General features: G+C 40.2%; 2 protein-coding genes across 2 annotated transcripts in view; one reads left to right on the top strand and one right to left on the bottom strand.

Moving 5' to 3' along the window:
- Positions 1 to 16341, top strand: part of Rps8l1 (ribosomal protein S8 like 1) — a 995681-nt gene that overhangs the window by 176244 nt on the left and 803096 nt on the right. The gene's annotated exons all lie outside the window — the stretch shown is intronic.
- Myo3a (myosin IIIA) overlaps positions 1 to 16341 on the bottom strand; it is a 216088-nt gene that overhangs the window by 180635 nt on the left and 19112 nt on the right. Inside the window, exon 4 of the mRNA NM_001419731.1 lies at positions 103 to 207. Coding sequence (NP_001406660.1) covers positions 103 to 207 — 105 coding nt within the window. The remainder of the gene's footprint in view (positions 1 to 102; positions 208 to 16341) is intronic.

Here is a 16341-nt window from a genome sequence, read left to right as displayed (position 1 = left end):
TAGTCAATACTAACGTAGTTATAGTTTTCTAAAAATAGAATGCACGTTTTTATAAGTAGAACTACCTCCTAATTATCGCACAAAGAGTTCAAATGGCCTTACCATTAGTGCTTCATGTAAAATGTATGCAATTATAGGCTCGCTCATCCTTTCTCCCCTCTTCAGAAATCCTTTCACAAGATCAGTCACTGATCCTCCATTGCACAGCTGGAAATGAGCAGGTCAGATGGACATGAAAGCAAGCACGGAACTGTGAGAGTTCATTTTGTGGAACTGGGGATATTTGCTAATGTAGAAGTGCTATGTACAAAGCGGTCATAGCTGGCTGAGAAGGAAGGTCATGAAAGAAGTTGTCCTGTCTTAACTTGTGCTGATGGGCACTATCCCACTGTATATTTTTCACTGATAGCACAGCAAATCTACTCACTTGTGGATTTTACTTCACTGAAAGAATTAATGACATTTCACAATACAATATGTTTTGATTTAAATTTATTCTGTTCATCTTTCTTAAATAGTAAATTACTACAAATGCAGCTATCCATTACTAACAGCAGAATTATAAGAAGTATGGGGAGCTTTTCAGAACATATATGTCAGAAGGACATTTTGAAATAAAGTTTTAAAATTTTTATGAGAAATAATGCATGTATGCAATGGGTTTGTTTTGAGTCCAATTTGCTAGCTTACAAGATTACTGCCAAACCACAAAGGCTGAGTTAGGCAAGAGTCTACCTAACTCAGAGAGGAGGCTTCTAAAAACAGACACAATGATTTAGCCATGGGTGATTTCTTCTCTTCAATTCTAGACATTGCTATCATAAAACAATATTTGACTCATGTTGTCACTTAAATAAATTGTGTGAAAACATACATGAACATTTATGTACTCTAAAAAACAAAGGATTTTTACATATATATATATTATATCCTACTCATCTACACAATGCTATTTGTATGTATATTCTCAGGGATGACCATTAAAATTGGATAATCAATTGTTGTACTATTCCTTGGAGAAGCAAGAAGGATATATAGGGAGAACTAGATAGAGGAAAGAAAAGAGGAAAATGATGGAATTATGACATCAAAATAAAAAGAAGTCATTTAAACTAAAAGAACGGATGCTTGTTATACGAAATAACAATCTTTAAAGAGATTTCCCCACTTTCTTCAACTCTTCACTATTGTCACTGTTCCCATTCTGCATGAAATAGAGTTCCTGTGTCAGCCTCTGAAACACTGATGGACCTACTCCTTGTGTTACATTTTATATAAGTAGGCATATTATTATCAATGGGAAAAAGAACGAATAAGCTTCCAGACAATTAGGAAACTTCCCTAATTTTTAAAATAACATTTTTTAAAGAGGTAATTAGACAAATGTCATTTTCTTTTATTATTATATTTTGCTTGTTTTCTAAATTATTCATAATATCATGTAAATAGTTTTAATAAAAATCATATTTTTCTTTAAAAACAAACACATAATGTTTTACACTTCTTACTCTAAAAGCTTTCCTTAAAATATTTCCAAAACTTGTTCTAGTATCCTGTTGTAAGAGGTCTCCTAAATGACTCCTTCTCTTCACGGTCTCCAAGTGAAATGAGCAGAGAGTTATGCTTGCATAGGACTCTAGAGCACACCTTTCATCTAAATTAATCTGCAGAGGAGAATCTCCTACTTAAAGTTAGGGATAAGAACTGTGACTTTACAAATGTATTCCCCAATTTATGATGAAATCATCAGAAGCTATTCTGGTTTCTGACATTTCAGTTAATATAGTTCTAAGGCGTTGACAGATATACAGTGCTTTAAATGTGCACTGTTAAAAGAAGAAACAAACCCCCCTTTTAGGCAAAGTTGGCAAGCACACTGAAGGAAAGATGAGAGGACAACACTCTAGGAAACAATCTAGAATATCATGTAGCCTCTGGTCTTCGGCATCCTCCCTCTCTGTACACAAAGCAGGAAGAATCTCAATAAGACAAGAAGAAAGAATATGGTAGAGAAAAATTTCATATTTGGGCTCTGCAAAATTAGGTAACATTGAGTTCCACTAAAACCTTATCAGGGAGGCACTCCATCTGCAGTAAAGACCAACACTGATACAGCAGTGGATATGAGAAGAGAGGTCAGAGGTTGAACGATCTTGGACTGAGACATTACAAGGATGGTTGGATTCCGCAAGTCATTGATCCCCTGATGCCACATACTATCATCCCTTCCCTCAGAGAGGGTGAAGGCCGTTATCCAGGGCTCTTATCTGTGGTCTCCCTTGCCCCAGATCTGATCTACGGGCCCTCCTTCATCACCTGCCTTTCTGTCACTGCCTGGGACCCTACACAGCAACCATTTTGACCCTCTAACTCACGTATAGGCAGGGAAGAAGAGTGACAGCAAATGTATCTTTAGCATTCTAATTGGAAATATTAAGTGCATTTTCTCCAACATCTTTCCTAATAAGGTTGAATTTTACTGGGATCCTGAACACATCAGAGTTAGACAGCATCAGACAAGATTCAGCACTTACTGGGCACAGGGCATATTCCTAACACATTGGCACAGATTATCCATGAACCTCACCATTTTTGGAAGCAAGCATCACTGTTTCCATATTAAAGATGAAGAAATGGAAGCACATTCATTCCAGCTAATGTGGGATTATGTACAGCCTGGCATTTCAAGGGCCATGCTTTCTTTTGTATCAGGAAGAAGAACGTGATGAAATGTGCTTGCACCATACAGGGTCAGGCTGCCTCCACTATAGGTTGGCAGATTGTATTACAAAATTATTCTGGAGGAACTGAAAAGAAATGGAGTCCTTTAACATGCAGGCTCATCTTTTAAAAGACCCAGACGTTACAGCTAGTTAACAATTAGCAAGATTCTGAAAGCTAGAAACTCCATTTCTTCTTCCCCTTCCTTTGTTCCTTCCTTCCTTCCTTCCTTCCTTCCTTCCTTCCTTCCTTCCTTCCTTTCCATTTCTTCCTCCTCCTCTTCTGTCCCCTCTCCTCCTTCCTCCTCTCCTTCTTTTGTAATGTGTAGTTCTTTCTGGTTGCAATTCTGTGGTTGACTTAAAGTGGAGTCCCTTATGTCAACCCTATCAAAGTAAAAAAGAGAGACTCTATGGCAGTATTGTCGGAACATGCCTATGACCAAAAGCTGTCAGGACCACACACTCAGAGGCCCCCATTGTACCAAGTAGCTTCTCAAGCACATCTGCCTAGATCTGCGTTCTCAGCCAGACTGATGTCACCCAGCTAATGTGTCTTTGAAAGCTGCCTCCTTTTCTTACCATCTTTGAATATTCCTGTATTTACTCTGGTTGTTGCATTTTCATTGTGGGCTCCATTGTTCTGAAATATTGGTATTTGGAGAAAAATCTCTGGCTAATTGTTTTGTTTAGGTTGACACCACTATGTTTGTAAAGAAGTCTGAATTCTGGCTTCTTTGATTCAGCATAGTCCATTCACTGCTTTTTTTTTTTTTTTTTTTTTTTTTTTTTTTTTTTTTGAGCTGGGGTCTGTGGGGTCTGAACTCAGGGCCTTGCGCTTGCTAGGCAAGTGCTCTACCACTGAGCTAAATCCTCAACCCCTTCACTGCTTTTTAAATATTGTTTGACTGTTGATCCTCCTCTTCCTCCTGTCTCTTCCTCTGTCTCCTCCTTCTATTCCATGAATACCACTGAATGGAGGGCCACTCTTTACTTGATAACTGAAGAATGCCTGAATTGTTGTCAGTTTGTAGTATTAGGTTATGTATCATTATTGGCTTGTGAATGGCAACAAACACACCTCTCTACTATAAAATGTCAGGGCAGTGACCACTTGAGTAAAGGGCTTTATCATTATGATCTGTATTTTCAGTTCAATCTTTCTGTAAATCCCAAACAACTCAAAACCTAACATTTGTTCACTAAACAAGCAAGCAAGCAAGCAAAAAGCCAAGCAAAAGCCCAGAAGCTAACACTAACACCGTGAAGGGCCATACAAACCTAACCCCAGTTCAATAAGAGTTAAAGCCCTTTCCAGTGTGTGCTTGGAAACAATTTATTCTTGGTTGAACTTTTTCAACTGGCTCATTATTATTCTTTCGCGGTGTTAAGCATGGATATAATGAATTTTAGTCATTTTCAGTCCTGTTACCCTCCCTCATCCCTTATCCCTCATCCCTCTCTTGTTGAAACCCTTCTTCCCAACAGATCACCTTCCTACTTTTCCTGTCTTCATTCTGTGTATGCCCTACCATGTGTAGTTAGAGTTGTTTGCATGAGTGGGTGGTTATTTACTGAATCACGAACAATGGAAGAAAATGGCAATCTTCCCCAATAACCACTAACTGTCTACAGACCTTCAGAATTGAAGTTTATATCCAATGTGAAGTGAGGTGCTGACCCAGGAAATAGTCTTGACACAATGCATGCAGATATGAATTCATCATAATAGTATTTAAAGATAAATGTGTTTTTGAAGAATCACATTTTATTTCTTCATATTATGCAAATACTTATTGAGCTATTAGCATGTACGAAGAATGGAGACAGGTCTTCAAGTTGATCAAAGGTAACAAGGACACCTGCAGTTCTCAAATCCACTCTCAGGGATACCTCACAATACTTCAAGACACATTTTTTGGGTCGGGGCTGGGGAATTAATTGCTATTGGCATCTGAAGGTGAGTGATGAGGTCAACCATCGGAAAGCTCAGAGAACAGCCCTCCCTCCACAATGCAGAATCATTCAGGGCAAAATGCTAACAGTGCCAGGATTAGAATAAATGATTCCTAATTAGAGAAATAATATCCAATCTCATGAATTGTTTATGGATAGGAGATGTATATGAGAATACCCACAAAGCTCAGAGAGGCAGACAACACGGGTGGAGTCTGCCATCAAAGGCAGAGAGCGGTTCCCTCCAGGTTATTTGAACATTTTACTGTGGCTACTGTGAAATTTACCGTGTCTTATGAAATTCAGTATTGTCCTTTGGAGGGTGCAGCTTAGTTTTATCCGATTTTTCTTTATGCCCCCATCTTTCTCATTATTGGAATGGCTAGGCTTTTCTCCAAACATAACATTTTGTGACTCTCCCAAGATGGAAATTATATCATTTTCCTATATGATCCTACTAAAGCTCACTAAACTTTAAAAAAGTGTGTATATTTGAACTAAAATAGGGGAAGTTCTTTAGTGGTAAATAAAGAAAAATGTTCTTCACACCAGTAAATATGGACACTGGCCTCGGCTGCGCAGGAGCCACTGGGCAAGCTGGCAGAGAGAGAGCCAGAGCCCCACCATGAAAGACACAAAAAGGGGGTTGTAAGCAGTGCTGGATTGTTCTGTCTAGAAAGATCAACTGAGCCACTCAAGAGTATCAGAAGGAAGACATGACTGCTATTTAAGGAAGAATTCTATGAAGTCACCAATGACCCTCAAAAATTTTATTATCCTCTAATTTAAGGCTTAATGGGACAACATAAAAAATTACAAATCTTTCTAGACAATAAAATAATAGACAAGAGATCACAGTCACGTCCTTTACATTTTGAAATTATTAACCAAAAATATCCATCATGGCTTAAACTTCATTATCAACTTGAATAGATACAAAAACCACAAGGAAAACAAACATGTAGGTGTGTCTGTGAGGATATTTTCAGGAAGGGTTATCTGAGGAGGGGAGGCTGCCCTCAGTGTGGGTGGCATTATCCTCTCTGTAGACTCTGATCCCAGATAGAATAAAGAGGGGAAGAGGAAGCTACTGGTACTAGAATTCAACTTTACTTCCTGATGGTGGACACGGGGGCGTTTGCCTCACTCTCTGGCCGCCATGGCTTCCCACCATTGTCCCCACAAACTATCAGCCCCAACAAACTGCTGCTTTAGTATTACACTTTGTTACAACAAGAAAAGTGACAAGTTACCTTCTTACCCAAAGCATAAACACACAAACTGTCTGAAAATATAAATGCAGAGATTTAAAGTGGTAAGCAATCTTTACTCTTCAAATTTACATTTTGTCCTTTGAATTTCATTTTTAAATCCCACAAAAGAAAGTGTGGGTTACCTAAGTAATTAAGACAGTAATGTTTTACACAAGATCTATAACTATTTATCATCTAATATCTAGTACTTAGTATCATTTACAGACATTAAAATGCACTTTGAGGAGTCATATTAGTTAAAACTTTCTTTAAAAGCATAGTCCAGATAAAAGTTAAAAAATTTAAAATCACTATCTGGAAAGAATAGACTCAAGAAAGTCAGATTGTTTGATTTTATTTAGAGACAACACGGTATGCTTGAAAATAAAGGAATTTTATATCCTTCATTTTTAATTTTATTGACATCTTATACTATATTATAATATGGTATGACATTTTTCCATATTAAGAAAGCAGAGTTTTGGATATAAAAGTCAATCAATCAACCAAACAACCAAACAACCAATCACAATGAAAACTGCAGAGAGGGCAATATTGAAATCACACAGAATCTGTCCACTTGCACCAGATGCAGTGAGCTCCTCCTGGCAATGGCACCTTTCTCAATTTGGACACAGTGGAATGGTAAAGAGAAAGGAGGAAATGCTTGCCTTTGTCTTTAAGGTCTATCCTACAAGATGGGTCTTATGCCTGGGATTGTAATCAGGGCCTAAGCCTTAGGGGAGAACCTGCTATTATTCTGCTAAACAGAAGAAGTACACTGACAACTAATGATTTAATGCTAATCATAGATTAATTTATCTCAGCCCTTTCATCAAAGCTTCCTTCTGAATTAGATGCTGACTAATAGAGGCCAAACTAGTTATCATCAGAGGACAAGAACCTGCAGGGCACACAGCCCTACACAGGGCATCTCATCACTCCCTTTTACCAGTGCACTGGTTCACTGTGGTCTTACCACCATGTGAATCACAGGGCAACGTCTACCTAGACTTTGATTAGGAGGAATACAAGCTCTACATAATTCCTTCCATCCAGATGTGTCGAAGCTCAACAATATGTTTTCCGTCCAGGAAATCCATTTCCCAAGCAGCTTTTGGCAACAGTGGTTTAACCTGAGCAACACAAAACTTTATTACTGAATGAACTGGATAGAGTTATGTTAAAATGGAAAAACAAATGGAAAGAGGTATAAAATATGAAAATTACTGTGGGAGTAAAAATCAACGTTTTACTGATGACTCTGTGGCTCACTCTCTTAAGCAGTCACCAAACGGAATGGTTATGGCCCAAACTCTGATTCTTTCCTGACAGTTAGTGAAGATTCAAATACTGTCCTGATGAAATGAACTGTCTCTACCAGTCTAAACACCATCCCTATAAAGGGTGCAGAGTAAAATTTAAAGTGAAACGTGACAATTCTTAATGGACAAAAGAATGGAAATATATAAAATGAACTGCAGACAATCTCAAGTTAGACAATAGATCATCAAAATAAAATGAATGCCACCACAAAGAGTGAATGGTGCTATATTTATCCTAAGCAATTTTACATCTCCAAGATAGACTGGAAGGGAATTCATGATAGGAATTTATAGCTCCCACCTCCCAAAGTATATAGCTTTGCAACATAATCTGAAAATAGATCCTGGAAGCTCTTTAATCAAACAAAATTGAGGGATAATTTTCCTAAATCAGAGCTCCATGAACTAGGAGCATTCTCAAGCCTCTAACACAGCAGACGTGAGTCCAAACAACCAGGACAAAAGTGAGGTCATTCCGTAAGCAACAGTGCAGTGCTTCTGAAAGGCAGCTTTTACAGATCCTCTAACTATAGTCTGTCCCCATTGAGACAAAGAGACCGATTTTGACGAAAGGACTGTTAATATCTGCAGTTAGAAATTCTTACTTTCGCTGCCTTTTCTTTGCTTTGTTTTGCTCTCCGTGTCTTCTGAGGTCGTCTGCTGAAATAGACCGTGTTCTGTACTGAGTCACAGAAGCGCCATCATTTTCCAGAGCTTAGTTCGATTTTGCTCTGTTCATTTTAGAAAGGCCAACGCTCACGTTGGAGCCTTTCTCTAGACATGTGTCTACATCAGCACACGCGGGGAAGGAGGTAAAAGCTTGCTGTGAGTCACACCTTCCTGGTGACTAGTTCGTTTACACTGCCACGAGCAATGAGCAGGAGTTCAGCTTGCCCCACAACCTTATCAGTTCCTGGCATCATCAGCTTTTGTAGGTTCAGCCATATGACTATTATATCAAGTAGTATTTTTTATGCTTTTAGCTTAACTTTCCCCAAAGCCTAAAAGTGTTAGATATTTCTTTTCTTTATAAATTGGATATTTTATTTATTTACATTTCAAATGTTACCCCTTTCCCAGTTTCCCCTCTGCTAACCTCCTATCCCATCCCCCTTACCCTGCTTCTATGAGGGTGTTCCTCCAGCCACCCACCCACTCCCACCTCACTACCCTAACATCCCCCTACATTGGGGCATCAAGCCTGCATAGGGCCAAGGGCCTACCATCCCACTGATGCCACATAAGACCCCTTCAGCAACTTCACTCCTTCCTCTAACTTCTCCATTGGGGTCCCAGTGCTCAGTCTAACATTCAGCTATGAGCCTCCGACTCTGTATTGGTCAGAATATGACAGAGCCTCTCTCTGGAGACAGCTATATCAGGCTCCTGTCAGCAAGCACTTTTTGGTATCAGCAAGTGTCTGGCTTTGGTGTCTGCATGGGGATGGATCCCCAGGTGGGGCAGTCTCTGGGTGGCTTTTCCTTCAGTCTCTGCTCTACTCTTTGTCCCTGTATTTCCTTCAGACAGGAGCAATTCTGGGTTAATTTTTTGGAGATGGGTGGGTAGCCCCATCTCTCAACCCGGGGCAGTGGGGAGAGTCATGCCTAACCTCTGGATATGGTCTGGACAGGTTCTACCTCCCCTTTGTGGCTTTTGTGGGGTATTTCAGTTAAAGTCATCCCTGTGGGGTCCTGGGAGGCTCTTGCTTTCCTGGCATCTGTGACTTTCTGGTTGCTATCCCCAGTTCCCCATCCCCCATTCTACACACCTCTGTTCAATTTCCTGACCCTCTGTACATCTTCTCCTTCTCCTCCCATAGACACTTCTTATAAATGTTGTAGCGAAGCACTCACTTATATGTGTGGTGGGTCCATTTTATTAGGTGAGATTTCTACTATTCTTATTAGCTGAGAGCATTTAAAGCATGGGCATTGAATTTCAACACACAGTTTCAGTGTTCCTGCCTACCACCCCACCCCCAATTTTATTAAATGCAATGACTGTGTGAGAATTTTTGTTTCATCAAACTTATTTTAAGATTTCAATAAACTAGTATTTTTTTGGAACAAATCCCTGTCAGACAACGCAAGTGCATGCAGGATGCCAGACTTGCTCCTTGCAATGTCTTTGTCTTCGTCAGTATAAGGCTGGTCTCCAGAAAGCAGTCAATAAATCCAGTTCTCAAAATATTTCAAAAGATTCTTGTTTCAAAAGAAAAAAGTCAGTATAAAGAATTCACGGATGCAGTCAATAAAAATCGGAGAAACAGAGAATTACTTAAAGTAACAGGGACAAAGCTGCATCCAAACCACATGCATTTCTCCTGTACTCCCAAGCCTGTGCTGTAGAAGCTACATCCTAGGTAAGGGTGAGGGGCTTCCTTCCTCTGCTGTGTCCTCATTCACAGGATGGAGGCCCTAATTCTGGTGAGCAAGCTGATAACACTCACTCCCTCCCGGCTTGTTCGTTAGGTATACAGTAAAGGCCAGAAGAGAAAAGTTGAGAATAGAGGGTTTTTCCTTAGTCCAGAGTTCTGCTCATTCTCGAGGTGTCTCTGCAAGAGACGTGGACCCCTGCTCCTGCTGGCAGCTCTGAAACAGTGGAACAGAGATTCTGCCCACAGGCTGCCATAGGGACAGAGGGCTGCAAAGTCCTCCCCAGTGTACCTGATATTACTCAGGAGAGGGTGAGATATTCAAATCTAAGGAAGCGTTTGAAAATAGTGGGGACTCTGGTAATTGTGTAGCTCAGTGAGAGCAGCAGGCTAACTACAGACTGTGTAGTATAGGAAGCAGGATCAAAGAAACAGCTAAGAACTCTGTTGGGGTCCTCAGAGACTACTCACAGAAAGTGTGCCTGCATTTAGCTGATCAAACTGTGAAGCAATTCTTTGCCCCAGGACATAGCTGAAATCTATAGAGAAATCAGCAGACAGTAGGTGGTGTTCAACAGCTTGGTGTCATACAGAAACAGACTGGTTTAATAGAAAAATCAAAGGAAGATCTAGCTAGGGCTTGAGAGATAGCTCAGTCAGTAATGTGTCTGCTTTACAAGTGCAGGAAACGGAGCCTTGTTCCCAGAACCAGTGTCGAGGTAGCTGAGGTAACACGTGTGTAACCCCAAAATTGGGGAGGTGGAGCCAGTAAGATCCCAGGGCCTTGCTGACCTTAGCCTAAGTGCTAAGAGTACCTGACTCATGAGAGACCATGTTTCAACAAAAATGGCAGACAGAGCCTAAGGAATAACAACTGATGTCTCTGACCCCCACAGATCCAAACACCTACATGCATGCACCCACACATATATGTGCACACTCCCCAACCCAAGAAGTTCTTGTTAGAAAGCACTGTCAACTGTGAACATGCCAAAGCAAGGCCTCTAAAGAGTAACATAAGGGAAACCCATTTTATTAAAATACTTAGTTGTATTTACTAAACAAGTCCAAACAGTAAGTACTCCAAGAGAACTGGCATTTAAAATACCTACAAAAGGATTACCTAAAACATCCAGTTTTCAACCACACTATGAGACAAAGGAAGACTTAAGAAAATGCTACCATCTAGACATGAAACAAACAGGCAACAGGAACTATATGTGAAAGGACACTGATGATAGACTGCCTGACAGACAAAAGCATGAAAACAGGAGTGAAAAATGTTTTCAGACTCTAAGGGAAACCATCATTAAAGTGAGAAAGGTTTGATGCTAACGCCGCATACAGAATATTAAAACAGAACTAAATTTTTTTATTATAGTTACTTTATTTTCTTCTTCCCTTTCCTTCCTCCCATGTAGCCCTGACTACTTGTGCTCTTTCAAATTCATAGTCTCTTAACGGGGCTGGCTTAAGAGTTGAGAGGTTTAGTCCATTATCAGCATGGCAGGAAGCATGGTAAGCCACAGGAGGACATAGTGCGGGAGAGGTAGCTAAGAGTTCTACATCAGGACCAGCAGGCAACAGGAAGAGAGAGTGACACTGGGCCTGGCTTGAGCATCTGAAGCCTCAAAGCCCACCCCTAGTGACACGCTTCCGCCAAGGTCATACCTACTCCAACAAGGTGACACCTAATGGTGCTAATGCCTGGGGTCCTATGGGAATTGTTTTCATTTAAACCACCACAATACTTGTGAATAATTTAGCTGGGTCTTGAATTCTAACATGACATCAGTTTTTACTGAGGACTTCACAGATGTCATTCTAGGGTGTCCTAGGAAATGCCAGACTCCTGGTTTTTGGTTTTTTTTTTTTTTTTTTTTTTTTTTTGTCCTTCTCTGCTCTGCTCATGATTATCTCCAGTATTAGTTTTTGGCATTTCAATTATGATAAATCTTAGTATAATTCAGTGTGGGCAACTGTGATGTTCCTGTATTTAGGTCCACACTCTTTTTTCCTACCACATATCTCATCTAAAGTTAACCTCAACAGTTGTGGTTTATTTTCTTTTCATAGTTACTGCTATTTCATTTCTAAAAGTTCCACTTACTGCTTTACAATTTCCATTTTATTCAATTTCATTAATTTTCCTTTCTTTAAAAAAAAACTATTTGCAACAGCATTGAAGTTCTAACTTGCTAATTCCAATGTCTCTTTCTACTGATCACATTTTCTTCTGACTGGTTCACATTGTTCATATACATGTATATTTATATGTATATGTATATAGAAATGTATATTTATACATATCTATACATATAATGCAGATGTAAACATGTATATGATATATTTATAGAATGTAAAATATATATACATATGTATATGTATATATATAACTTAATACTGGAATTGGCCATTGTTAATGTTATGTTATTGAATTTCTGGGTTTTGCTGTCTTACATGAATGAACACTGAATTTCATTCTGGAAGGCAGTTAATTAGCTTATAGATCAATTCAAGTCTCCCAGGAAGCTCTTCTCCTAAGGCTAGCTTACCCTTCCCTCTAACTTGCAGCCTTTCTGAGGTTCCTAGTAAATGCTTCAGGTGTAGTCACGTCACTTTGCATCGAGCTCATCCTGTGCACACTGCAGCATCATAGAGATTCATTCCTCCTCTGTTTTGTCCTCTGCCCAACATCTGCACACTCTGTTCTAGTCTAAGAACGTCCTCACATGTACTTCATCACATACACACTCTTCCCCTTTGGAGGAAGTTTACTGCATGGCCTTTTTCTTCTAGCCATGGACACCTTTCCAGTCTTTTCACATAGATGGACTTGCTTTGATCTTGGCATTAGCTGCTTTTTTCTCATCACTGTGGTCAAATATAGGACAGAAACAACTTCAGTGGGGCAGGCTTCATTTTGGATCGTGGCTCAGAGGGTATGTTCACTCTGGAAAGGAAGGCATGGTGGGTAGCACAGCTTCTCACACGGTACCACAAGAGGCTCATCTGGAGAAGAGGGGGGGGGGGCTGAGCCATAATTTTGCAGTACCACCTGGGTTCTCTTGGTGGCTTGCATCTGCCAGCTAAGACCTATGTATTAAAACAGTGGTTCTCAACCTGTGGGTTGTGACCCCTTTGGAGGGCATGATCATGCATCGGATATCTTATATATCAGATATATACATTATGATTCATAACAGTAGCAAAATTACAGTTGTGAAGTAGCAACAAAAATAATTTTGTAGTTGGGGGTCATCACGACATAAGGAACCGCATTAAAGAGTCTCAGAACCAGGAAGGTTGAGAAACAGGCTTAAAGGTTTCACAACGTCCCTAAATATCACTACGAGGTCGAGACTCATTTCAAACAAGAGAGTTTATAGAGGGATTAATATCCAAACCTCCTAAGTGATGCCTTTCTGTGGCCTGTGGTATAGGCTTGCCTCTAAGACTAAAGGAGAGCTATATAATGCTCAGCTGCTTTTCTCACTGTTCGTATTTCTGTATATCTGTGCAATTCTGTATATCTGTGCTGTATATCTGTGCAATTCTGTCCAGTGTTCTGTCTGTGCATGTAAGGACTGCATGCTGACACCAGCACCATCATGTCAGAAGTCAGAGATTTCCACTAATTTCTCTGCTAACTGGAGAACCTGTAAGAGCGCTTTCTGGCCTCTCTTTAGGTAAGAGTCATCTGAGTGTTTGAGAACAGCTTCAAACTGGATATGGTGGTACATACCTTCAACCCCAGCATTTGGAAGGCAGAGATGGGAGAAGGACAGCCTGGCCTACTGAGTGAGTGCCAGGAGAGCCGATGCTACATAATAGAGAGAACATCCCGCCTCAACCTAAATAAAGGAAATAGCTTCCAGATTTCATTCATGAATTTCTCCTTCATTGGTACAAGCACTCTATGTTTATAATCAGGAAGTCTGGAGGATCTACAGGGAAGCAAGCCTCTGCAACCACGTTTCGTTTCTGTCAGCAGGTTAAGATGACAGGCCTCCATTGTGTCTCCTTGCCAAATGCCTTCTCTTTTATTCTCTACTAATATGCCTGTTTATACTCTCCACATCCTACTAGCAATAATAATTAATGTAGCTTTGAATCATTTCTCCACCACTACACTAATCACCTTTAATGTACGTTCATCTTAGTCCTCTACTGAGAGCCTCCAACCTTGGCCAGCCCAAAGTAAGAGGTGAGTTCAGGAAGCAAACAACTGACTAGATGTAAATTCTACAAAGGTATCCGCACAAGTACACATGTGTGCACAGTAACAGGTCAGCTTTTCCTATGGTATAGATGGGGTCTGCTTAAAGTGTGGTGTGTTTCAATAAAGTGTGTGTGTGTGTGTGTGTGTGTGTGTGTGTGTATAAAATTCTAAATGCCAAAAACGTGATAAAACGATTCTGAAAGCAGACACCACCTAAGAGGCATTCCCTAATGTGTGCTCATATACCCATGTGACATGTCATGTGAGCTTTCTAGTGTGAAACCATTGGTTTGATCTTGTCACCGACAACTGATTCCTTTGGGATGTATTTTGGGAACTCCGACCACCAAATTGAAATTCAAAACAGTTCTCTCACTCTAAGATGTTTCAAAATTCTCGGGGAAACACTTGATAACTAAAAACCTTTGAGAAAGGAAAATAATTTATCAGATGAAATACTTGAATGCACATAAAGAAAACCTATTAATCTATCAATTAGCAACACAGTCCCTGAAGCAACACTATCTGTACACTGCACTCCTGTGCAAGCAACAGTGGCTTTGGCACGCTCTGAGGTGTACGGTAGGGCAAGAAGGACAGTGAGACTTATTATGTTATTTATGCATTTAGGACAAACAACATAAAGGAGGGCGCTAAGGTTCTTTTCCCATCTTGCCCTTTAAACAAAACCATAAATAAAATTACTCCAGGTAATCGCTGTCTCTTCTGTTGCAGACACATGAAATACTAGCCTTTCAGATGAGAGCTGGGGATGGTTTTCCAGCCGGAGAGCATGAAAGGAATCATGCTGTCAGTCTGCAGCTCCACTGCAATCGTGAGCTGCCACAGGGAGGAAGGAACAATACTGGGCTAGCAGAGGAAGGCTTCTGCTCCTGTCCTGCTTCCCGACACAGCAGAAAGATTGCCATGGCTTTGCAGCCCCTCTGTGCTACATAATATTAATGTGTTAATACTGAACAAAGAGAAAACCCTCATTCCCTGTGTTGTCTTTTATTATTCCATTTTCCCCCTTATGGCAGACCTTTTATAACTTCTAGATGTAAGTATAAGAAAACCCAGGATAACCAGCAATGCCTGACACACGGTGTACTAAGACACCCCAGTGACCTACAACGCACATTTGAGAGGCTTCGTTACTATTTACTGAATTTTTTGTGCTTTCAAACACCATCTGTAATTGACAGTCTTTGATCTCCTGAAAGGGATATAATTTCAAAGAGAAAATTTTCTATACTTGGAAGGCCATGAAAGAAAACAGTGTCACTATTACAAATGAACAAATCAGGGATGATTGAGATGAAGACCAGGACACGCTCTGCAGCACCACTACCAGGGAGCAATTAGCACAGAGATGCATTAGGCCAGAAAGACTCTTTTAACAGGAGGATGTCCTATTCTGAATTTTGTCTCATTACTGCTCAAGGCACACTAAACAAATGGCTTCAGAGTCTGGGCTCTCCTTCATAGTTAAAACGTGGCTGTTAATTCAGCCAAGGAGCGGAAATTACAGGAAAATCTCAGGTCTTCTTTTGTGCTAAGCAGCAGCAGCAGCATGGGATTGATGGAAATGTTTTAAGTCAATATGGCTCTGTGGGTTTGCTCTCCTGCTTTGGATGGTAAGAATAGTCAGAAACCTAACCCACTTTTCACCTTCTCAGGCCCACACCACCCTTTTCTTTTCCTTTATGGACCTCAATAGGAGACACTAGGGGTTAAGGAAATTCAAAGTCAAATGTCATGCCTGTATTTTACCAAACAGGACAGACAAATCGATATATTGTATAAGGAGGCATGGGGAAAACAGATACAATCACCTGTCCTGCTTCAATATGTTCATCACTACAAATAAAAACCCTCCACAGGTGTTCCATAGACGACGGACAAAGGCTGAGCCACGGCTACCCTGGCGCCCTTGTCTTTTTATGAAGTGGTTTTGTCTAAGTGGAAACAGGAAGCAATGGCTGCTTTCACTAACCTCCCCAGGTTACTTTAGACTGCACATGAACATACAGACCAATCAAATGGAAGCGGTTCCTGAAAAGAGGCTGGTGCGTTGTGGATGCTCAGACATTTGTGGTGTTGGGGAATGGATGAAAATAAAAGAAAGATTGATCAATTTGGAAAAGGTAATTTAAAAAAAAAAAACACAGTAAAGAATAGACTGCCCTAGTAAGATACGGAGAATTTCTATTCTGACAATCTCAGTTCTGGATTAAAACTTAAATGAAAAGAGTCTTCATCTCGAGTTAGAAGCTGCTACAGCCATTTGCATTTGCTGGCCTTCCGCCTGGCAGGCTGATGGCTCTGGAGGCCTGTCACTAAGAGCTCAGATTAACCCCTCCTGCACATACCTTATTTATAGGGACTCACATTAAAAGCAGAGTGTTATTAGCATGCTTCTTTGGGTAACATCACCCCTCTTTGCCCAGTCTTTGGATATATTCATGTAAAATAATTTATTTGGGCTTTATTA

This window comes from Rattus norvegicus, chromosome 17 (genome assembly GCF_036323735.1).
Source record: "Rattus norvegicus strain BN/NHsdMcwi chromosome 17, GRCr8, whole genome shotgun sequence".
Classification (NCBI taxonomy): domain Eukaryota; kingdom Metazoa; phylum Chordata; class Mammalia; order Rodentia; family Muridae; genus Rattus; species Rattus norvegicus.
This window is presented reverse-complemented; position numbering and strand designations above follow the sequence as displayed.